A 24,401-nucleotide genomic window follows, 5' to 3' on the forward strand; every position below is an offset into this window, starting at 1 on the left:
ACTGCTGGGTAATTCAAATTCATAGCTATAATTACTGAATGCTTGCCTTGATAATGTCAGGCATTTGTAACTAATTGCTATGTAAGCAAAACAAAATAAAATATCATTAATATTGTCTCAACACATTTGTGTTAAGACCTAACCCTAAACCTAAATCCAATATTTGGGATATAGCATAGTGTAGTGCAACCTTACTTAAATTAATTGCTACCTGAAACAAAGCATCAATTGGGAAGATACAAAAAGCCCAATGGTGATCTTCATCATAACAAATATTCTGCAGTTTTTTTATTATGTCCTTAACCCTAACCCTATTAAGTAACAATGTATACTAATCGTATACAGAGCTGAGAACTATTGGGCAGATTAAAGAGAAAGAATGCAACCATTTTTGAGTTAGATGAATGGCTTAAGATCTGAGCTTTCGATGGTGGAATTGTGCTCAACTGGTGCAAAATGATGTGTAAAAATATGATGTACAGGAGAAGGAATTAGGGCGTGAATCTAATTGGGCTGACTGCACAAAGCACTCATTGCAGAGTCCATGAGCCAGATTGAAAGTTACTCAAGTCTCTTGCTAAGGCAAGAAGTATTCATCAACATAAAATACAAAATATTGCATTTATATTTAAAACGTTTACAGAACAGTTAAAACTGACACAAGAATAAGACAGTAATGTTACCCAAACTGCTGTTAGCAGTTGAAGTTTCCTTTGTGAAAATAAATGAGTCCATGAAATGTGTTTCCTCCCGGCTACAAGGCTTGTGCTGACTTCCTGTTTCCTGTTGACCTAGCCATGCCTCTACAGACTTAATGAGGTCTGAATCAGCACCAACCTAACTACAGAGCACTGTAACTCATGATGCCTCTCATACTTTCATCTCACTGTGAGCTTTTGTTTGAATATGTACCCTTTTAGGAGGAAATCAAAGTGTCCCTTCATTTGAAATATATCCTTATTTGTTATTGGCCTACAGGCATCTGCTTCAGGATTTTGTCCAAGTTGAACATATTCGTCAAACAGTGACATGAGGGAATAAAATGGAAAGACCCTAACAGAAGTGTTGTATGGGTGCGACTATGTATGTCTCGTGCGGTTGGATTATTACTCAGTTAAGATAAATGAATCAATTGTGTGTGGTGTGGTGTTCTTGCTAGACAGAGGAGCAGCTTGGATTGGTTGGACCCGACCCAGGGACATGTGGCTCTGTTAAGGATCACGCTGACTGTCCGTCAGCTGATTAACTCTCCACGGCACACCGGAGGGGGGCGGGGGGGGGGGGGGGTCGACCCGGTACCCGGTGCCTGGGCACACTGCTGGGTTGGTATCTGGTGGGTGGAAGACTTCTAGAGTTGGGACAGAGGTTTTTGTTTTTTATTTTTGTATGTGTGTGTGTGTGTATGCATGTGTTTGCATGTCTATGCATGTCTATAGACCTGATGTACGAATTGTGTATGTACGCAGTCTTTTGCCTGACACATCCAGCCAACTGGAAGTTATTTCCCCATCCCGTCAACGTCATCTGCTGTGCACATGTGCAGTCTAATCAGATGATCCTGTAACTCCTGCCCTTTCTTTATTGAACACAACTTTCACAGAATTTCGTGAATCAGACAACATCTTGACCAAATAAAGACAGAACAACAAAAGTCAAATGTATCAGACACCATATGCAGACCATAATCTCTGTCCTAGGCTAAGAGTTTAGCACCACCGCCTCAACCCAGTGGGACGACGAGTCTTTGAAGGGCTTCTTGATGGATGCCCAACGTTTACGTGTTCTATTGGTTGAACAAGAAACACATCTTTTCATTATTCACCCAGGTTTTCAGAGCGTATAACGATGGACGTTTAACCACAGTCCACATCTCAAAGCACAGCAACCCAACGTCGGAAGGCGGGATTCTCCTGCCCAAAGAAAAAACAGAAACTCAGTAAAATCCTGATTTGTGACTTCAACAAAAAGAGAGCAGAACTTAAAGTCCTCTGACAGCCAAGTCACACTGCTCACCACTTCTGCTCTTAGTGAATGTCATACAAAGTGGAGAGAGAGCTGGGTTTTTTAAAAACAGTTTGCTTTGTTAACCTAAACTTGGATTCATAGGCCGATACCTTGACAGTGAAGCATTCATCCTATAAGAGAAGCAGCAGCGAACAGAGAGGCCGCTGCATCGCTTGGTTCACCCTGCCTCACAACAACCACCATCTGGTTTATGTCAGGGAACCAAAGGTTCCCCCGAGGGTAGGGAGTACCTCACACACACACACACACACACACACACACACACACACACACACACACACACACACACACACACACACAATGTATGTACATATTGGCTTATCTCTTTGTTTATGTGTGTGTGTGTGTGTGTGTGTGTGTGTGTGTGTGTGTGTGTGTGTGTTTCTGTGTGTGTGTGTGTGTGTGTGTGCGTGTGTGTGTGTGTGTGTGTGTGTGTGTGTGTGTGAGAGAGAGACTGAGAGTGAGTATGCATGTAGTGTGTTTGTATTTGTGTCTGTAGAGCGTATGTATGTTTTATTTGTGTGTGTTTGTGTGTGTGTACGTGTGAGGTAAGCTGTGCCTTGCCCCACTTTCTCGAGACTCCAGAGGAGTCTTTCTATTGCTAGACAAACGTAGTCGATGACTAAATATTCACCCACAGCACTCCCTACACACAGACACACACACTCACACTCCCCCGGCCCTCCCTGCACCACAATCTGATTTATCCCCAGCAAAGGGTGAGACAGGTCAGAGGTCAACGCTTCGACGTCTAGAAATAAAATCTGATGAAGTGTTTCATTAAGATTTCCAAAGAAAACCAAAGGATCCCGAATCCAAAGTAAAAAAAAATTAAAACACTTTAAAACTATGTCTCGTTTCTCAAGCCCCAACCTTCAGTGGACTTGCCCAGCTGGGGCCTTTCAAGGCTGAATCAAGCAGAGATGAACATAAACAGAGATTATACTCGACACAATGGAATGATCTGCCCTCTGGAGCTGTAATGTGTTTGTGTGTAAAGAATGTTTCTCGTCTAAGTCAGTTTGACGAGGTGCACCTAAGAACATTGCTCTATAAAAATAAGGTACATTCGGTTTGTTGGTAAGCCTTGTGGTTGTTTTATGTTTTTTTGTATAATGGCCCATACTAATATGTTCTTTGTCTGCCAAGTGGCCATTTTGATTGTCTGCAGATATACAAGGTGTATGTCTCTCTGTCTCTCTGTCTCTCTGTCTCTCTGTCTGTCTGTCTGTCTGTCTGTCTGTCTGTCTGTCTGTCTGTCTGTCTGTCTGTCTGTCTGTCTGTCTGTCTGTCTCTCTCTCTCTCTCTCTCTCTCTCTCTCTCTCTCTCTCTCTCTCTCTCTCTCTCTCTCATCCAGTCACCAGTTTGACTGATTACAGGTGTTTATGATTTACTGGCTGTTTATAATGTTACGTGAAGGCTTTAATGGGGCCAATCTATGGGAAAGAGCATTAATAGTTGCCTCTGTGGAGCACTCTTCTCCTGCCCTGGACTTTTACAAGATCTTTTCTCTGTTTTTGTCAGCAGGCTTTAAATAAGAGAGCGGTGATGTTTATAGAAGGCATTCTTCATGGCTTATGCAAGCAGGCTTTCTCTAAGCAATAGAGTAAGAGCTAGTGTTAGTTAGTAAGCGTTAGAGTAAGTTGGTTAAAGATAATTACTAAGAGTTTGCAATAGTTCAATAGAGTTGCTATGAGTAAGTTAGTAAGAGTTAGAGTTAGTTATAATTAGTGTTAGTTGGAGTTAGTGTTGGCTATTGATACTTTAGAGTAAGTGTTAACAGTAGTTAGCAACTGTTGTTAAGGATTGTATTGGTTAGGGGTAGTTAGGGTTACAGTTAGTTAGAGCTGGTGTTATTTAACCCTAGTTAGTTAGGGTTACTTAGTGATAGTAAGAGGTAATGTTCGTATAAATGTTAGAGATAGTTAATTGGTTAGTTTGAGTTGTAAGTGTGCAAGTAAGTCAGTGTTAGTGTTGACAGAGGTAGTAAGTGTTACTTAGAGTTAGTTAGAGTTAGTGTGAGCATATTTCACATTAATATCGCTTATTTCTCATGGGCTTTTTCTTCTTGAGTTTAATTTATTTTGACCGTAACCTGGATAAGGCCTGACCAGACTAAACATGGAAAAATAAAATATTTGTCTAAAAGTAAATAATGACTCAATGCATGTTCACAGAGGAGAGGAAAGTGAACTGCAGTCTGCTTCTAATTAAAGAACCGCAAAACATACGACGTAGTGCTTTGATCTTATCTCCCGCCGCCGCAGCATGAACAAGACTTAACATCTCATTTAACAAGAGATCTCTCACTAGATGCCGCTTCTGATGAACTGGGTGGCTAGCTGAAGAAGTGGGTAACCGGTGAGCAAGAGACAAGTCTGGCAGTCTGTTTTCTCTTTGGAGGCTTTGGGGAAAACTAATACATTAATTAACTCAAATAAAATACATTGAGCAACAGAAAGTGCTGGAATACCCTTCCTCTTACTGATAAACTGGATTAAATCCCCAGTGTTATATCTGATTTAAATAACTCAGACCCCATTACCTCATAAGGCAATGGGCTCGTAATTATTTCAGTTTTGGACTCTACAGGGGGGTAGAAGGATCCCGGCCTTTGTCTGCTTTGTGCGTGACCCTAGGGAGGTAATACCACAGAGGAGTAAAAATAAATCTGGGGCCTGTGAAGCAGTCTGGAGACATTCCCCAGCAGCAGATTCTGAGGGATCCTTCCCTAAACACATACCGGTCGTGGCAGACGGAGTCCAAAACTACGAGGCTCCTGGGACGAGGGGGAGGTCGCCAAACAAAACCAAATGCTTTCTATATGAGCGACATGTATTGTTTGACTTTAACTTACATTTTACCTGCTGAGTTCAAGTCATCGGTTGTTAATAGTTCTTAAATCTTATTTTATATGAATAGAATTCATTCCATCAAACTTTAGACTTGGGCTGATTAGAAACTACCTGGAGCTAAATACTCACATTGCCAGTGGACCCCACCATTAAGTGACAATCTCAAATCATTTTTTTACTTTATGAAAGTCTAATGATCTAAATCAGCCTGTGTCCCTGTGTGTGTGTGTGTGTGTGTGTGTGTGTGTGTGTGTGTGTGTGTGTGCGTGCGTGCGTGCGTGCGTGTGTGCGTATGCGTATGCGTGTGCGCGCACCTATGTTCGTGTGTGTTGTGTTTGTGTGTGCTGTCTTTGGCGTCTCCTCAGTGGTACTTCAAACTCTTGCAGCACAGTCTTGTTTTTGTTCTGCAGCTGCAACATCTGGATCTCTGGATGGCAGGATGCCCCCTCTCAATCCCACGGCGGTCGGGGCGGGGGCTGACTGATCTATGAGATTGTGACTGGTTGCATTACATGGAATTTATGTCACCAAAAACAATTATTGCGGTTGTTCATTTATATACCTCCAGGACCATTAAATTGCTTGCTTACTTACTTGCTGCTTAAGTACTTACTTCTACTACTGCTTACGTGCTTAATACTTATACGTACTTATACAAACTTACTTACTCTCTTACACTTACAAAATCTGGAAATTCCTAATCTTGTAAATGTCACATATCCAAATAGTCATGACTGTGAATGACTAAAACAGAAGCAAGTACAAGTTTTGCAGTTTTGTTTACCACACCAGTGCCGGGTTGTTCAGCCATGATGGACTGATGATTGAATGATTTTTATGTTCTCATTTGTCAGTATTGTTTCACAAAACATCAAAAGTGGCTGAACCAGGGAATCATTTCCTGGGTTATGTCATTGAAAGACTTCTGTGATGGGGAAACCTATGCCAGTGGGAGGTTCCATGCTCACTCTGGGATGGAGTGCCAACATAATAGCTACTGTTATCCGTGATGTCATTTTCTACTGGATTGAAGCTCTCTGATTGTCCACGTCAAACCCATGTCTGCAATGTCTTTTATTTAGCCCAAGGGAAATGTCTCAATGATTCTGTGTACTAATATGACTCCTTTCATTTAACCTGAAAAAAATAACGCCAACCTACTTATTTCTACTTGTTAAAAACTTGCATGACAATAAGTGTGTTTATTGATACTCACTGCCGTAAAAATCTAGATAGGAAAAGTGTTTGATTTGGGTAGATATAGAAATATATAAATATTTATTCCAAAATGTATTTCTATGATGTCATAATATTATATAAATTATATATGTATATAATGTTTTTTACATTTAGGCCTATATATATGTGTGACACACACACATATATAGGCCTAAATGTATATATTTTTTTAGATATTAACAAAGGCAATACTTTCTATCTGAAGCCCTTAATGAGGAGGTGTTTTTTTTGCTGATAAGGCTGTTGTGCGTTGTCCTCTTCCTTACAAAGATTGTGAGCTGTTCTCCCCCCGCTTGTATCCTGTCCCACCCTAGATGGCGAATTACCCGACGTGCGTGTGTGTCTCTCACGAGGCTGGGGCGGGGGGCTGGAATGGAAGACTTGAGTCACAGAGGAAAAGAAGGTTCACATCGCTCTGTGAAAATAATGTTGTCATAAAAATAACAATAATATTTATACCCTTCATGATAATCTTATCATGATTCACATAAAGTTCTCATGAAATATTCCCCGAATCTAAAAAAAAACTAAAAGCATAAAGTGACCTACAATGTAGTTCACTTTTCTATAGTACGTATATAGTATAATTACATATAAATACATCTAAATACTAGAAGGATCGAAAGATTACCACAGATGGACGCATCTGTGGTAGTTCACAGATGCGTCCATCACATCTGAAACAAGCGTAAACACACAGAAAATATTGTATTTCCTGAAGCCTTCAATAGCAAATAAGCACACAGAAAGTAATGAGTATGCTAGAAGCTAAGTTACTACTTTGGTTTATATCTCTGTATTGAAGTGTTTCTCAATAAAATAATTCAGGACTCATCTTTGTAATGCGTGTTTTAAAGTGTAATCTTTATTGTCTTCATCGTCATTAATTTGCAAAATATTGCATTTCAACAAAACTCTCACCTAGTACCTCCATGCTGAAAGTGCTCTATCAATATACTTAATTTTACGGAAAGATATCCCACCGAATTAAAACTGACAACAACATAGGCTTCGTACTGTATGAAATATTACCCTTTTCTCAAAGCTCTTATGCAGTGTCTTACCAGGCACATTAATGGAAACATAACTTCATAATTCACATGATTGTTTACAGCACAGCTATTAAGGCAGTAATCCCCCCCCTCCCCAATCCCCGCCCACAACCACTCAAACATATGCTTGACAACCAAAATAACACACACTGCTTTCAATATGGCTCTTTACTCCTTCTTGTTTGAAACAAAATGTTCAATATAAAATGAAGATCAACAGTTACATTATGCTGGATAGTCGTCAGGTTAACTCACATTTACTGCCATTTATTTTGCAATATAAATAATAACAATAAAAAGTCTTTAGTCATTTCCCTTTCTGTGCGGAGTTGCCCAGGCAGCATAAATGGTTGTGGAGTGTTTTCATATACGGGCAACATCACAGAATAACAGACAAAAGAAATGCAAATACAGATAGGGAATTAAAGCGCAAAGTCAATAACAAAGAAAAGCCACAATGACAATAAGATCAACGATATTCAAACAAGGTGCTTCTGCCTGGACATTGTCTTCCAAACAAATGTTCTTCACAGTCCATTTCTTCATATGTTCAGTTCATTCATAAAAATATATATCCTCCTAGCATATTTATTAGTGTTCTGTTGGTCTGTTTTTGAAAAACAAATGTTCTTGTAAAATGCTGTGATTCCTCAATTGCGAGGACTTTCCGGTTAGCACGGTAGTTATGCCTCTGTGTCCACCTTCCATCTCCACCATCCCTTCCAATGTTAAGCGTTGAAGGTGCTGCTGTTTGTCTGCCTCCTGTTGTGACACACCTTGGCCAGAAACCCCAGTGCAACCACCAACACCAGCGCAGCGCCTAGAATCGCCAGGATGGTCAGGCTCCTGCTGCTGTTGTCCAGCGAGTGACACATCTCCTCCGTCACTCGCTCTATGTTGACAGGCTCTGAGTCCTGCTTATGCACGCAGGTGACGGTCGCGATGTCCGGCACCTCCACGGCGGAGCGCTGCATCAGCTGGAAGAAGCGGAGGTTGCTGCAGCAGCTGAGCGGGTTGGAGCCCATGTACAGGGTCTTGAGCGAGCTCCCCAGAGCCACCAATGTGTAATCCAGCGTGACCAGTTGGTTGTTGCCCAGGTTGAGGGACTCGATGGACGACTCCTTGTTCCATGAGGGCAACATGGACAGCCGGTTGGTCGACAGGTCCACCAGTTTGAGATGGTTCAAGGAGGACAGGTCCACGTCTAGCCTGGAGATGTGGTTCTCCCGGAGCAACAGGTGCACCAGGGAGTCCTCCAGGCCAGAAAAGGCATTCAAGCCGACTACCAAGCCTGGGTTTAGTGACAGGTCGAGCAGCGTCAAGGGCGTGTCCTTAAAGGCGTTGTTGGGCAGTACCTTCAGGTGGTTTTCTGAGAGATACAGATGCCGCAAGGTCGGAATTGAGGAAAATGCAACACAGCCTTGATGATGTTTGTGATTGTTGCTGAAGGATGATTCTGCATGTGATGGGCAAATGTGTAAGTTATTCTGCTGCAGTAGCAGGTATTTGAGTCTAGGTCGTCCTTGAAAAGTGTGGGGCTCTATGGTGGTGAGAAGGTTTCCTTGTAAGAAGAGCTCTTCCAGTGCCATCAGAGTGTTTTTTCCAAATGACATGTCCCGTAAGGAATTATAGCTAAGATCTAAAACCTTCAAATTATTCAGACCGTTTTCTTCCTCTACAAGAAATGACCCAATACAGTTATTGCTTATGTTAAGGTGCTCCAGCTGTACCATACTGTTGAAAAAGGACTGCGGTATGGTTTTCATTTGGTTGTAGCTGAGATCAAGGTAGTTCAGACTTGAGAAGTCCTGCTGTATGAGGTATTGGCCAGATTCATTGTGAGCCAAGGACTGCTCCCTGAAATTTCCTATTTCCTCTGCTGTTCCCATAGTATTGACACCCTGGAGCTGGTTCCGTGAAATGTCCAAGTATGCAAGCTTGTTCCTCCTGGGAACCAGAGGGAAATAATGGATTTTGTTTTGGCTCAGGTCAAGGGTAACAAGCTCATAGTCTGAATCTGAGTATACGGTCTGGAAAGCCTCTAAGCTGTTTTTACTGAGGTTGAGTATTTGTAACTGAGAAAGATCAAAGTCTGTGATGCAAGTGATGGAGTTTTTGGAAAGATCAAGTTCTCTCAGATGGTACAACACATTGAATGCACCATCTTCAATCTCGAGGATGACATTGTTGTGCAGGCTGACTTTCCTCAAAGACGGAGAGCCAGTAAAGGTGTCATTGGCTATTTTGATGAGACTGTTGCTATTTAGCGAGAGGTTAAGCAGTGACGATGAGTTTCTGAGGAAGTACTTGGTCATCCCTGTGTGAAGCCCATTGCCTGAAAGATCCAACGACTCAACAGATCCTAGTTTTCCGATGCTTGATTTCGATATGGCGAAGACATCTAGGGAGTTCTTGGACAGATCTAGGAATTTGAGATGCTTCATGCCCCTGAATAAACCACTTTCGATGAACCGAATCTTGTTGTAGATGAGACTCAGATGATGGATGGTGGGGTGAATCGCCAACGTTTCCCGGATGAGGTTTTGAAAAATGTTACGGGATAGATCCAGCTTCTGGATCCCCAGGGGTAGGTCAGCGGGTGCACTTCTTAAGTTCCGGCCATCGCAGAACACTTCCATGTCGTCCTGAGAAACAGTGGGAAAAAATGTCGACATTCCCCTCAGTTTTATGATCTAATATGACCTCTTATGTGCTGATGTAGCCATGACACATCACAGGCCTTAGTGATTAAAGCCTACGTGGAGTGGGGGGGGGAGTAGCTTTGTGAGTCTACTGGGTTTACCTCTGTTTTAAGTTTTTATACCTCTTAACATCTTAAGTTGTTAACTTTATATTCTTTCCCGAAACACAAGAAAAACGAATTCCAGGACTCCAAATCGGCTCACTTTAACCATCAGCCCACTCATTTATACATGAAGAGACGTGGTGGCGTTACAACAAAGCAATTCATATATTATTTAATCTATTCATTGTATAAGCATTAGCCATAAAGACATGTTCATCGAGAATGATCGCATTACCTTCCTTGGTTTTAAACATTGTACTTGTACTAGTTTAGCCTCTAACAGAAACCATATGGATCCAGACCCTTTCTTTGAAAAAACAGCTCATAAAACTCTTACTCACACTCTTTATCTTTCTCTCACCCTGTCTCTCCCTCACACACGCACACACAAACACACACACACACACACACCACACACACACACACACACACACACACACACACACACACACACACACACACACACACACACACACACACACACACACACACACACATACACTTTTCCCCCCCTCTGCGGCCAAGTATTTAGGTTCTCGGCATACTTGTGGTAGCCTCTGAGAGGTATACGGCATTCCCCAGTCTCTTGGCTGTGAACACCTCTGAATAACAAATGTTACCAACATGCAAACAAACATTTTCTAGAGCCTCACAACACAAATAATGAGGTCAAATCAAGTTTCAGGGTTCACCAGGGCTAAATGTACTTCAACCAAAGCGGCAACAGATAAAGGCGTGGTTTGTGGTGTGTGACGCACCCCAGAGGTTGGCGCTGGCGTGCTCATTGGTTAGACTCACCACCAGGCACGGAGAGGGCAGGTGTTGAGGGCTGGTAGCAGGTAGAGAGCCCAGCACGTGGCCCAGGAGCACCGTGAACAGCAAGTGGAAACCCGCCATTATGCTGCTAGAACCAGGGTCCGGGCCAGAGGAACAGCAATGAAAAAGAGGAAAAGAGAAATAAAAATAAGAGATCGAGCTGGAACTGTAGTAGACGGGGGCGTGCAAGCAGGTGATGTGAGGCATGAGTGGGAAGGGAAGGGAAGCAAGTCTGAATGTTATGCTGTGTGACCTGTACTAAAAATACATAGGTTTGATTGTTGTGGTCTTTATCAGTGATTTTATTTTGTACACTGTGAAAAGTTAGTTGTCAGTAAAATACCTCTAAAGGAACAATGTCTTTTCAAAAGAATCTAAAAACGGAGCATTGACCAATGAGAAATAATGACATGTATTATTTAACAAATCCTAACACATCCTGTTAGGACTACACAGAGCTACAGTTCTACACAAAGAAATCCACGTGCTTTCCATCTGCAACACTTAATAGGTCGGAACTGATAAAAGCAGACCGTTTAAACCTAAAGGGCAACACGTGGATTTCATTTGTAAATGTTATGCGGCTCTCTTTGGTGTTCAGGTAACCCTAGTCTTAAACCCAAAAATGATATAGGCTATATGAAGAAATACCATAAAATATGAAAAACTGAAACATAACAACTCTGAGATTGACAACAAACAAAAAAGTAGATATTCTAAAAATAAAATAGGTATTGCTATTTAAGAGCATTCAATAAATACAATGATCTTCCATTCGATACCCCCACATTATAAAATATTAATAGAACAGCATTTAAAGTGCTATTAAAGCAATAAACCTTACCTCACTTTCCGTTGACTGCCAGAAAGTTTCATAGCCGTTTTCTGACCGTAGAGATTTCACATCCTTTATACTGAGACACGGTATGAAATGATCCAGACACTCGCTTCCCTTTGCGCTCCAACATCCCGTGAGGATCCTTCATCAGTTTTATCCATGGACCTATTAGGTTTAATCCCGCCCCGCTCCCTCCTGTTTTTTTTTAAGGGAACTTCCTTGTAAGGGCATTGGAAAGACCAATTAGAGCGCAGTCTCCTTAGCGAATGACGTTGTTTTCTATATAATTCCGCCTGTCTTCCTTAAACTCTGTTGGGGGTTTACCTGGACGGATGTTGTCTATATTTCAGTGGAAACTCTGCCTGCATGGGATTTTTCTGAATTCTTTACTCAGATTGTAATTCTAAAGAGCTGCAATTGCAGAACATTGTTTGAGCCACGGTGCAGCTTGGGGAGTTTCATGTTTGAATCGCCCTTAGGGTTAATGAGAAGTATGACATTATTCCGTTTAGTTTCAGCATCAATTATTCCTGAAAGAGCAACGCCCAGACATAACATATTATGTTGAAATATAAGCCTTCGTATCGTGTGGGTTTGGTCATGTCCATCATCTGTTCCTAGGAAGGACCGCAGTTGATCTAGTAGTTATCATTAGTTAGTCATAGTGAACAACCTGGTTGAATCATCTCCCGGGATTCCCAATGTTTTTCTTTCATTTTCATTTTCATCTCCACTAGGCTGAGGAACACCTTCTACCTGGATGCTATAAGACTGTTGAACTGCTAAACACATCCTGATTATGCACTGATTAACTGCACTTATGCACTTTAATGTCTAGGACCCCGACTGCTGACCTGATTTGCATTTGCACTTTGACCTTATTACCTACTGCTGCACTTGTACTCATTAATACGCTGCTAACCTTCTTTAAATACCTTATTTTAATGTATTTTTGTATCTTAGTATGTCTTTATTTATATTAATAGTTTGTATTAAGTTAAACAAATTCTAGGGTTTTAGGTAGCACACTGAGACCTGAGTACTGTATTTCGTTTTTCATGTAAATGTTAAATGACAATTAAAGCATCCTTGATCCTTGACCCTTGAACTAACTCTGCCGCCAAGCGTGAGGAGGAAGAACACGACTTTGAAGTGCTCGCGATGTGAAACGTGTTAAAACGTTGTTGCTATGTTGCAGTATATGTAACTTTATAATTATTGTATTATGTTTTTAAAATGTTTTTAAAAAGTGCTATGAGTTTGCAATATGCTGATAAAATACTTCTCGTCCCTTGAAAAAAGAAAGTGGCCGCTCATTACTATGGGGAAGTGTGTGCAGGCGCATGTGAGCAGGAGTCATCTAATTTAGCAGTTATTCTATAATAGCTTGTGAGCATGTTAATGTGGTCATGGATCCAGATTGCAAACACACATATGCACCCTTTAGCTAGTCTCAGTTTATCTGTTTATTCTTCACTTGCTCTCACAGTGCACACGTTTGATTCCAGTGCCACCAAATCCAATTCGTTTTTAACTGAAATGAAGAGAAAGAGTTAAAAATGGCACAAAGGTATTTCTTCAGATGACAAAAGAGAAATGCCTACAGTATTGCAAGGTTGCAAAAAGGCGTTTTTGGTGGCATGAAATCAGATACAGCAGCAGCAGTGGTCGTAGGAAGAGATGGCGGTGTTGATGGTGGTGATGGAGGTATTGGAGGAGGTGGGGGAGATGATGGTGGTGGTGGTGGTGGCGGCAGAGACGTGCGGTGAGGTCCGTGGCTAGTGAGGCAATGACTTTTTCGGTCAGATTTACAAATATATGAACCCAATTGTTACATAGTACCGGCCTTGAATCATTATCTTCCATGTTTGCAGTCAGAAATGATTTATTTTTTTAAATAAACAAACTGATGGAGTGCACTTGACTGCTTAAAAGAAGTTAACGGAAGCATCCTGTAAACACTGTGGGCTCACGCATACGCCCCCTTCAGTGAGGCAGAGGTAATGGCTGCCTCATTTCATGCTTTTCAGCGCGGTTTTATGTCAGATCAGCATTTTTAGTCTTGCTGCAAGACTAAATATGTTATACACATACATCAAATACATTAACTAGTTTAAGTAAAGTGCGATCATACAATAAAAGTGTCTACAAACATTACATTGGTAACAACGATGAAGAAGCAGGGGGAGCAGCACTGGGTTGAGCGCATGCGCTCTACCCAGTTTGTGAGGGATTGCGCAATTCTCGGTGAGGCAGCACTGCTCGCTGCCTCAGATGAAAATTCAGCGATTTTGATAATAAAAATGATTTAAATTATTCGAATCGTACATTAATTACATTTAGACCACAGATTAGTAGACAAATACCAATATATAATATTTTTTAATTTTTTTAATTTTATCATAATTAGTTTTTTCTTTTCATGATGACAGGTGAGGCTCTGCCTCACCTGCCTCCCCTGACTGCACGTCACTGGGTGGGGGTGATGACGGTGGTGCTGGTGAAGGTGGCATCGGAGGATATGGTGGGGGTGATAATGGTGGTGGAGGTGATAGGAGTAAACCGGCTGAGGAGGATCTGCGGGACCGGCGGGTTTGATAGGGGGAGAGGAGGTCAGAAAGATATGGGGGGGGGGGGGTCAGATGGTGGAGAGCTTTATCGATGAGGACCAGGAGTTTGCAATGGTGGGGAAGGTTGTGGCGTGTGGCCCACTGTCAGACGGCGTCAAGCTGCTCTCTGATGTCATGGCTGCTCAGGATGAAGAGGCGCAGACAGAGCAGGCAGTCCGGGACACCTGAGGGAATAGAGATTGAAATACTTGAACTATAAATATGCAAACATGCAGGTATCAACAGGTCTTGAGCAGAATCGTGACTAACATTATGTTTTTGTTAAGATCCTGATTAAGTATGATCAAATTTTGTGAGACAGCCATATGTACAGTATTTCAATGAGGATGATGGTCGCATTGGCAGCGGAGAACACAGGACCCATGTGAACACACCTGGACCTTGAGCTTCTGAAACACGTAGCCGCCCGCCGGGGCAGCCCGGCAGGCAGCCTCTGGATCGCCTAGCGCCGGACTCGTCCTGAAGCAGGAGCGGAGTGCGGCGGAGCCTACACCACGCAGCCACAGGCCTCAACGACACCGCCATCTAGAGGGGAGCAGGCCACGGTGAGCTCACAAAGCCGGGAGATTTAAAATACACTTTCCTGTACACGGCTCGGGCTGCACATATGGATGGTAATTATTTTAGTAGATGTTACCATAAGAAATAAATGCGCTCTTAATTAGAAGAGATTAACTTGATATGCGGACACTTTTGTTTGAATAGCCTCAGGATGACTGCCCAAAATAAACATAATAAACATAATAAAAAACATAATGGTAACATTCTTTCACACATACACACCTGAGTGCGGCGTGGCGTGTGGGCAATCAACAGCGTCCCCTGTCCCTAACTGACCACGCCTCCCCATTAGTCAATCAGGCAGAGATGGCTCTGGCCAAGGGAACACTTGGCCACCTACAAAGCTTGTACAGAAGTCCAAGGACAGTTTGTCCTCATCTGTCCTACAAAGCCGGAAACGTGGAGAGATTCATTTGTTGTGTTTTGTTGCTGTACCAGGGAAAAATAGAAGAGTGCAGTTGTTGACATCATCCCCTTGTTGGGAAGTGGCAGATAAACCGCAGTGAACAAGTCATTTGGATCCAAGGCTCGCTGGTGGCCAAACATCTTCTGGTAGAGATCAGGGATGTGTGCTTCCATTTAAGCTGACGATTCACCTTTAGGGGGTTAGGGAAAGCAATAGAAATGAATAACTGCTGCAAGTCTTACCAAAACAACAACAAACTCCAACTTGAGAACAACTCATCGGTATGATACCCTAAAATGGTTAATCTTTTAAACGTACTCTGGATCTGAGAGAACAGCGCACTGTGTTGAACGACCATCTGCCTCACGCATTCGCATGTGACCTGCCGGTATATGTGGATGTTGGCTCCTGGTTGGCAGGTCATCTGCAGGACATAGACCATGACATAAGATGAGTTTGAAATTGTTCCCCATCACGGATATAGTGCACTATATAGGGTGCTGGCCATTTTGTAGTGGTGTTCGAATTCTCAGTGGTTAATTTCATTCACTATATAGTGGACAATAAAATACCCAAAATGTGAGTGAACATACGATGTTCCCTACATGTTACTCCCGTATACCACAATGCAATGCGGTCGTGTTTTCTAAACACAAACTGTTTAGAGTAGTGTCCGAATTCTCGTTTGTTCGTTCCCTATATAGTTCAGTATATCATGAACACTATATAGGAATAGTGAGTGAGTGAATAGGGAACGATTTCGAACAAAGCTTAGATGTACTGCCGATGGATGGATCCCCCCAGGTTCAATGTATCTATAGGCTGTATTGATTTTTTTTTTGATGAGCGATTTATTGAACCTACCCCCCCAAGCTCAATATATCAACAGATTTTTCTTTTTTTTTCAAGCGATATCTTGAACCTACCCCCCCAAGTTCAATATAACCTTGGGAGGCGATAAATTGAACTACCCCCCAATGTTCAATATATTGATAGATATTTTTTTTCTACAAGGGATATATTGAACCTACTCCCCCAGATTCAATATATCGATAGGGTATATCTTTTTTTTTTCCAGCGATATATTGAACCAACCCCCCCAGGTTCAATATATCAATAGGCTATATAGATTTTTCTTTTCTTCAAGCCATATATTGAACTACCCCCCCAGGTTCAATATATTGATAAGCTACATTGTTGTTGTCTTTTCAAGCAATATATTGAACATACGCCCTTGGCTCAATATATCACTTTTTCTTTTATTCTTCAAGTGATATATTAAAATTACCCCCCCGGGTTCAATATATATATAAAATATATATATATATATATTTTTTTTTTTATTTTTTTTTTCAAGCGATATATTCATACCCCCCCAGGTCCCGGGGCGGACCTGGGGAGGGGTTAGGTTTTTGTGTTGTTATTAGTTAGTTAGTTAGTTAGTTATATTCCACCTCCTAACCTTTTTTTTGGGGGTTCTACAGAGACTGGAGGAGATAGCAGTAGAAGAGCACTGAGGGAGGAGGGGAACCCAGGTTTGTTTATCATTTATTATCAACAGGCGATGCTGGAAGGGAGCTGGCCAGCGCCAGGACTGTCTGGGTTCAGGGAGACTTACTGGGTTCAAGGGGTCAGGGTCCCGGGTGGCCTCCCAGAAGGTGGACCAGAACGGCAACATGGTCAATAAAACATTCCTCCTTTTATCATGAAGAAGGAGTTAAGGCTTTCAGGATCTCCTAAAGCCAGACATGAACTAATCTAAATAATGGGAGAATTAAGTGGATAAAAAAGAAGTCCCTTAAAATAATGTGGTCAGGAGGGATGCATTCGTAACATCACGCTCAACATCATAAATCATAATGAATAAATATGCAATAAATATGGTAAAACAATGATAAGAATATATGGCACACTACAAATATGATTGATTCTATGAATAATAGAGCAGGCTCATGTAATATGCAAAAGGAGAAGAATAGGCCATGGGGTTAAATCACACAGATAATGAAATAAGGTTAGTGCTTCAGGATTAGTGCTTGGATAAATAAGCGCATAAATAGCCTGAATAAAGCTTTCATCCACTGCATACACAGCCCGATTTGTTTATGTGTTAGGTTATGGGTTTGATTTCAGGTTAGGTTTTGGTTTGCTTTTAGGGTTTGAGGTGAGGGGAGGGTTTTTGGTTTGCTTTTATGGTAAGGTGACTATTTGACTCGTCAGGTGACTATTCTCCTTGGAATTTCTTGTTGTTAAGATACATAGGCCTACACAGGGACATGCTGTGTATATAATGACACTGTATTGCTAAATATTTAATCTGGACTGAATGTTGATAGACTCCAACCTTACATTTAAGTATGGCAAGGCACTGCCAGTCTCTGGGCTGGTAGAGGTCTGGCATGTTGCAGCAGAATCTCATCCAGACCCAGGGACTGTGACTCTGCCGGTTGTATCTGCTACATGTCGCCCCCACTGACAGCGCATCACACACTGAGAGGTGGCCCAGAATGACCTCCATCTATGGAAGAAATGTGTGCATGGGATTAATCAAAAGAGGGGTTGCTAATTAGCAGATTGAAAAGAAAACATAACTTAGCAAACAACACAACAAAAATTTTAAATACATTATTCTTAAAATATGTATTACCTTACCTTCCCTTATATCTAAACATTTGATATTTAATACATATTTAATTTGAACTTCCTAAGATATGTAAAAATTTGAAATGTAATATAAATGTTATTTTTTTCTACAGGCCTTTGGTAACTATAGATTTTAACCTGTTCTTTGCTTTTATTGTTTGTTTTCCTAAATTCTGAGTGATTTGAAAACTAGGATTTTATAAATAAGAAAGGAAGTGATACATTTCACACGTTATTAACACGTTGACAGCAGGGCAAGGGAAGTCTTACAATCTCCTGTGGTAAATCCTGAAAACAGGCCAAGGGTTTCTCGACTGGAGTGATAATATAATAATAACAATATATAATACATTTTATGCAGAACACAAAATGAAGACAAGCCTGACCCCTGTCGTCCCCCTGCTCCATGCAGGGTCACTCCATTTTTTTGTACTGTTTTGTAAAAAAAAAAAAAAAAAAAAGCGTGTAAACAAAGCTAAACTGTTTGATGAAAACACATAATGGCACTTAAAACACCCTGTTAAATCCCTGACCATACCACCATACCTCGAGACTCCCCCTCTTTCTAGAGGCCCTACGTACCTCCTAGAAGGAAAATATAATCAAACAAATCTGCCATCAAATAGACTTTAATGTCATGGTAACGTCAACACAAAGGGAAGTTTACGGCCCTGGTCTGAAAAATACTCAGGTGGGACATTCCTACGACGTTGGGGGAGCATGAGTCTGTCCCCTTTAAGAATGAATCTGCAATTCACAGAAGGAATCATCCCTGTCCAACAAATGTAACAAAGCGATTCATTGCATTAAGCCCTCCAGCCTCCATGGTGATGAATGCTGATACCAGTTCACCAGGAGGGGATCCACGTGTGGGCTTCTACGTGCACACCAATTCAACCCAGAAAGTCATGCGTTCTTGAATCAACCTACCTCCATTGAATGATGAACAAAGACAAGCTGACAAACTGTAGGTGTCAGCAGGGGCGTAGGAATGAGTTTTACATTGGGGGGGACACATATCGGAAACCTGACAGATCCGGTATAATTTTTAGGTGGGACAAATGCGCCTGTCTCCGATATTGGAGGGGACACGTCCCCTCCGTCCCCCCCAGTTCCTACGCCCTTGGGTGTCAGTGTGCAGCCATTGCACCTCAGGTGAAACTAGTATTTGGATTTTGCCGGGTGCATTCATGCCAGCAGATGTCGTTGTCGGCCATCTGTTATGAAACAGCCCCGTACTAAAGCACAGGACACTCTTGTGATAATCACTCGCACATTCAGTTATCCAGAGCAACAAAAACAAAAAAAAACGTTTTGCAAAGGTCTACTTGTAGATAGTATTTTTACAAAAAAGCTTCACATTCCTCAGCATTTTAGGGAGTCTCTTCCGCAGACATGCAGACTAATGCCTTCAGATAGGCGTCATCGGTTGACATGCCGAAGGGTCAAAGTCGTTAGCTTACATTGTACAGCTGCTCATACGGTGCAATACAGGTTGGGCCAATTGAATTTAGATGGAGTTGTGAGAAATAGGCAAGCCCTAACATGAATTGGCTGACTTTCCCTTCAAGAACGAAAAAAGCTAAATTTATTCAGTTATTCCTGTGGTTTGAGTTTTTATTTTAATATAACGGTGGGACTGGGATGATGGTGGCCAGGCAGAACATAGACTTTAATGTCATGGTAACGTCAACACAAAGGGAAGTTTACGGCCCTGGTCTGAAAAATACTCAGGTGGGACATTCCTACGACGTTGGGGGAGCATGAGTCTGTCCCCTTTAAGAATGAATCTGCAATTCACAGAAGGAATCATCCCTGTCCAACAAATGTAACAAAGCGATTCATTGCATTAAGCCCTCCAGCCTCCATGGTGATGAATGCTGATACCAGTTCACCAGGAGGGGATCCACGTGTGGGCTTCTACGTGCACACCAATTCAACCCAGAAAGTCATGCGTTCTTGAATCAACCTACCTCCATTGAATGATGAACAAAGACAAGCTGACAAACTGTAGGTGTCAGCAGGGGCGTAGGAATGAGTTTTACATTGGGGGGGACACATATCGGAAACCTGACAGATCCGGTATAATTTTTAGGTGGGACAAATGCGCCTGTCTCCGATATTGGAGGGGACACGTCCCCTCCGTCCCCCCCAGTTCCTACGCCCTTGGGTGTCAGTGTGCAGCCATTGCACCTCAGGTGAAACTAGTATTTGGATTTTGCCGGGTGCATTCATGCCAGCAGATGTCGTTGTCGGCCATCTGTTATGAAACAGCCCCGTACTAAAGCACAGGACACTCTTGTGATAATCACTCGCACATTCAGTTATCCAGAGCAACAAAAACAAAAAAAAACGTTTTGCAAAGGTCTACTTGTAGATAGTATTTTTACAAAAAAGCTTCACATTCCTCAGCATTTTAGGGAGTCTCTTCCGCAGACATGCAGACTAATGCCTTCAGATAGGCGTCATCGGTTGACATGCCGAAGGGTCAAAGTCGTTAGCTTACATTGTACAGCTGCTCATACGGTGCAATACAGGTTGGGCCAATTGAATTTAGATGGAGTTGTGAGAAATAGGCAAGCCCTAACATGAATTGGCTGACTTTCCCTTCAAGAACGAAAAAAGCTAAATTTATTCAGTTATTCCTGTGGTTTGAGTTTTTATTTTAATATAACGGTGGGACTGGGATGATGGTGGCCAGGCAGAACAGGCATCACAGGCATGCTGTGTTTACCTAAGGATATGGCGCCCCCTGCTGTCAAGAATGCTCGGAAAAAAAGTTATAAAGCGATATACTGCGGCAGGGACCGGGGAGACAGCGAAACGCGAGTGTTGAAGGAGCTTACTGGGACAGAACTTGAGGTCACTGTTAGGTCGACGTCCCAGCAGAGGCATCCTGAGCACACAGCCACTCCAGGAGAATGGCTGATCTCGGGGTTTCCATAGGCCTGGTCGCATGCATAGTCCTCTTTTGTGAGGCGATGCGCAGGGCAGCCAAGCGACACTGCTCCGAGGATTACAGGATTTACCTGGTGGAAGCGGTGTCCACGTTTCAGCTGTGTGCATGCACTCATGAACTAAAACTCTTGGCCGAAATGGGCAGTGTAGAATCGCATATAGCCCTGACAATGTCATACACCATGACGATTGTGCACATTTCAACTTTTAGCGGAGCATCGTGCAACCCTGTCAGTGTTCTGGAAAGCCTACGCCGCGGGACGACCTCCGCGAGGGGCGCTGCTGTCCTCATATCCGGCCAGTTTGGAGCCGCGATCATCGCCCGGTTCTCGGCGGCAGCCGTCTGGAGTCTGGGTCTGTCAGACCTCCACTCCAGGTACGGAAAGCTTGGCTACAGATGTTTCGACCCCATGGGGGGAACTCTGTTGCAGGCCGCCGGGGTGGAGCTGGCGTGTGCGTTCTGCTTGCAAGCGACGGTCATGCACCTCCACAAGCTGGACGCGAGACTGAGGATTCACGCCATCGCTGCTGTGATCACTTCGCTCTGCTACACAGGTTTGTTGCCTTGGCCCCCATTATTGACCCTGCAGTTACGACACGTTGTTTTTGTTCGGAGTGCAGAGCTGACTCAAATTGCTCTGATTATTTCTTTAAGTGAAATATGTCCATTTTTTTACATTGGCGATCCGACTATAAATGGCATGTGCACGTTAATAGACCATATTTTTTTAGAAGGACGTCACTTTTGTAGCCCTACTGCAGTTTTGTAAACATGTGCTCTACACTATTAATGTAAGGGCTCATCTTATTCGTAGAGATAAAGTCAGGGTCAAGGGTTATTGGTAGAACGTGTCACGCGGGCAGATAAACAGGTCAACAGAAGCCAAAGGAACTGAGAAACGGGGCAAGAAACTTTGGAACGTAAATACAGGGAAACAAAATTGCTAGGCCTCACACACACACACACACACACTAGTGAAAACAGGCCATGGCTTGGTGCGTAATTACCTAACCAACACCTGTGATCCGATCCAATAATAATATAATCCAAGAATTTGAACAAGCTGCGTGATCTTAGATGAATTGTGTTTGACAGTGTGATACATGTTTCACATTGTTAACCCAATATGTATATTATCATCATTGGAAATTTAGATAATATATGTCATTACATAACTAAAGCCCTAAATGTTGGACTGTAAAATCGATATGCATGGTGATGTAATTAAGCGAAGCATCAATCGATGTGGATGTTTTGGAAAGTTTGTGAGAATTGTGACTGGTGTTAAATATGGCCTCACTAAAACAAAATAGTTTCCAACCACTTATCAGATGTAACAGTTAAACGGGCTGGTAGACCGGTGTTATACTTTTTGGGCATTGGGTATATTGAGTACTTTAAATATTAGTAATATTACTAGTGGTTTACAATTACTTAGAATTTCAGTTTAACATAACTGTTTGTGGTGAACAAGTTTGTTATTACTGATTGGGTTATTGATGGTTGATTGATTGGTCAATCAGTTGACTGATTTGTGCTCTCCACAGGGGGTCACATATCAGGGACAGTTTTCAACGCCGTGCTAGCGTTCTCCATCCAGTTCCCCTGCAGTGGACACACCTACCCAGAGTACTGCTTTGTCTACTGGCTGGGCCCATTACTAGGTAAGTACAAGTACTGTGTCTCCACCTCAAGCCTTTTGTGAGGGCGTGACATCTCGGCCAAATTGAGGACTGTAATAAAAAACAAAGTCTGACTGATAACAGCTGATTGATGAAGGATTTGCTAAGGGTTGTAGTTTAATCTGTTCTTGTGTGCTATTATTTACTTCAGGCAGTACACTGCCCATGAGAACATCATGATCTCGCAAGTCAATGTTATGTAGCTCTCTGCAGATCATTGTCAGAGGCAAACGTGAATATCTGTATGGTCTCACCAGGCTAGCAGTACAATCCTTACCTTACCTGTTCTTGTTCTCGCTCTGAGGGATTTTGACAATGCAACTTACTGATAAAATATCTATGACGAATCAATAAGCATATTTTAACATTTATTTAACATAGATTAAAACCTGTTCAAACACCCTTTTCCATGTCACTCCAAGTCAAACAACACTGTTGATCCAAAATATTATTTACATTAGATTTACATTTCCCATGTGTGGGAACAGGTTCACTTTGAAATAACCTTACACATTACCGTTGATCATGGTTATATTTCTGGTGTGCTAGGTCTCTGACCTTTTCTTTGACCTTTTCTGTTGGCAGGCATGACGAGCTGCATAATGCTCTTTGAGAAAATCATACCGTTTCTCTCTGGGAAGAGCACCATTGGAAAGACAACAGGGACTTTGTCTCTCAGCAAGAAGACTCTGTAGTCTGGATTGTGGTCCAGGCCAAATCCCTGTTGCTTTCTTTATATGTTTTTGGGAAGAATTCACAGTGGAAGGCAACAAATTGAGGATGAAATGGTATACAACCAATGGTTGGTTTATGAAATGGTTGGTACGCACTAATCAAATCCATGCATGTTTGCATGGATTATTCCTGACCAAACTCTGTTTCACTCTTGAAAATCATCGATGCACAGTCCATTCCCTTTCTCTTATTCATATGGAAATGTTTACTGTAACCATCCCCAGCTCCATCACTGCTTCTCTCTATTGCAAATGCTAAATGAATTCAATAGATTTCAAATAACTTTTGAGAAGCTGTACTATGCAAGGGGTGCAAGGTGCAAATATAGAATGATTTGGACTTAATGTACAGAAAATGCATTCACTTGCAAATGGAAGTATATGAATGGCCACATTGAAATTTCATTCCAGCATTTTTTCTACTTTCCTACCTCAGACGACCAGAAGCGACTCGTAAATTGCGCTTTGAGGCCAGACCTCCTCATATCTCAGTGGATTAGATAGTTAGAAGTTTGTTAAAATTGCACAAGGCTGGTTTGACTAGCGAAACCAACCCTGTTTGCCTACAGGTTCTTCCTCTCATTGAATCAGCTTTGAGGTGTTAATGTAAAATAGAAAAATAACAGGCAGGGTCTTGCAAATATTTGTGCGACTGCTAGGCTATAGCTTCACTGAATATATCAGGAATAATGAGCTCTTGTCTAATCATGTTAGAAAAAGGAAAACAATTACTGGGATTTCATTTGAATGTAACTTGGAGAAACTAAACACAGCTTCTCTAGCATGGTGTGAAGAAGCCAAGATGTCCTCTATTCTTTTTTGTAACTGCTTGGGATTTCTATGGGCAATATACATTCATTTTAATGTATATATGTATCTTTCTAAAATGTTACATTTTATTCTTAGAAATAAAGTAAAACCAACTTTTAATGTTTTGTTATTTTTGTTCAATAGAGACTTGATGTTGGAAATGAAAAGCATTTTAAAAGCATTTTGTTTCAAATTCTAGAGTCATATCAATCGTAGTCTTCGGCCCCTATTTAACATTAGGGTTCAACAAACCTCGTTCAGTTCAGACACATTGAGGAAGACATCAAGAAACAGAGTTAATAATAAACCATGCCCTCAGTAACAGGCCCCTGGGACACACACACA

General features: G+C 41.9%; 2 protein-coding genes across 2 annotated transcripts; one reads left to right on the plus strand and one right to left on the minus strand.

Annotated features, from left to right (window-relative positions):
- Window positions 1-7,261: 7,261 nt before the first annotated feature.
- lrrc32 (leucine rich repeat containing 32) lies at window positions 7,262-11,752 on the minus strand. Its single transcript, XM_079737849.1, is given in 4 exon segments — window positions 7,262-9,816; window positions 10,736-10,744; window positions 10,746-10,881; window positions 11,638-11,752. Coding segments are annotated over 4 exon segments (2,094 nt in total). The 5' UTR covers window positions 11,670-11,752; the 3' UTR covers window positions 7,262-7,899.
- A 9,040-nt stretch (window positions 11,753-20,792) lies between these two features.
- LOC307077403 (aquaporin-11-like) lies at window positions 20,793-23,207 on the plus strand (the record flags this gene model as incomplete). Its single annotated transcript, XM_079738820.1, has 3 exons — window positions 20,793-21,384; window positions 22,378-22,494; window positions 23,098-23,207. The coding sequence occupies 3 exons, from the start codon at window positions 20,793-20,795 to the stop codon at window positions 23,205-23,207; spliced, it is 819 nt and encodes a 272-aa protein (XP_079594946.1).
- Between the last annotated feature and the right edge of the window lie 1,194 nt (window positions 23,208-24,401).

This window comes from Pollachius pollachius, assembly GCF_949987615.1.
Source record: "Pollachius pollachius genome assembly, chromosome: 6".
NCBI lineage: Eukaryota > Metazoa > Chordata > Actinopteri > Gadiformes > Gadidae > Pollachius > Pollachius pollachius.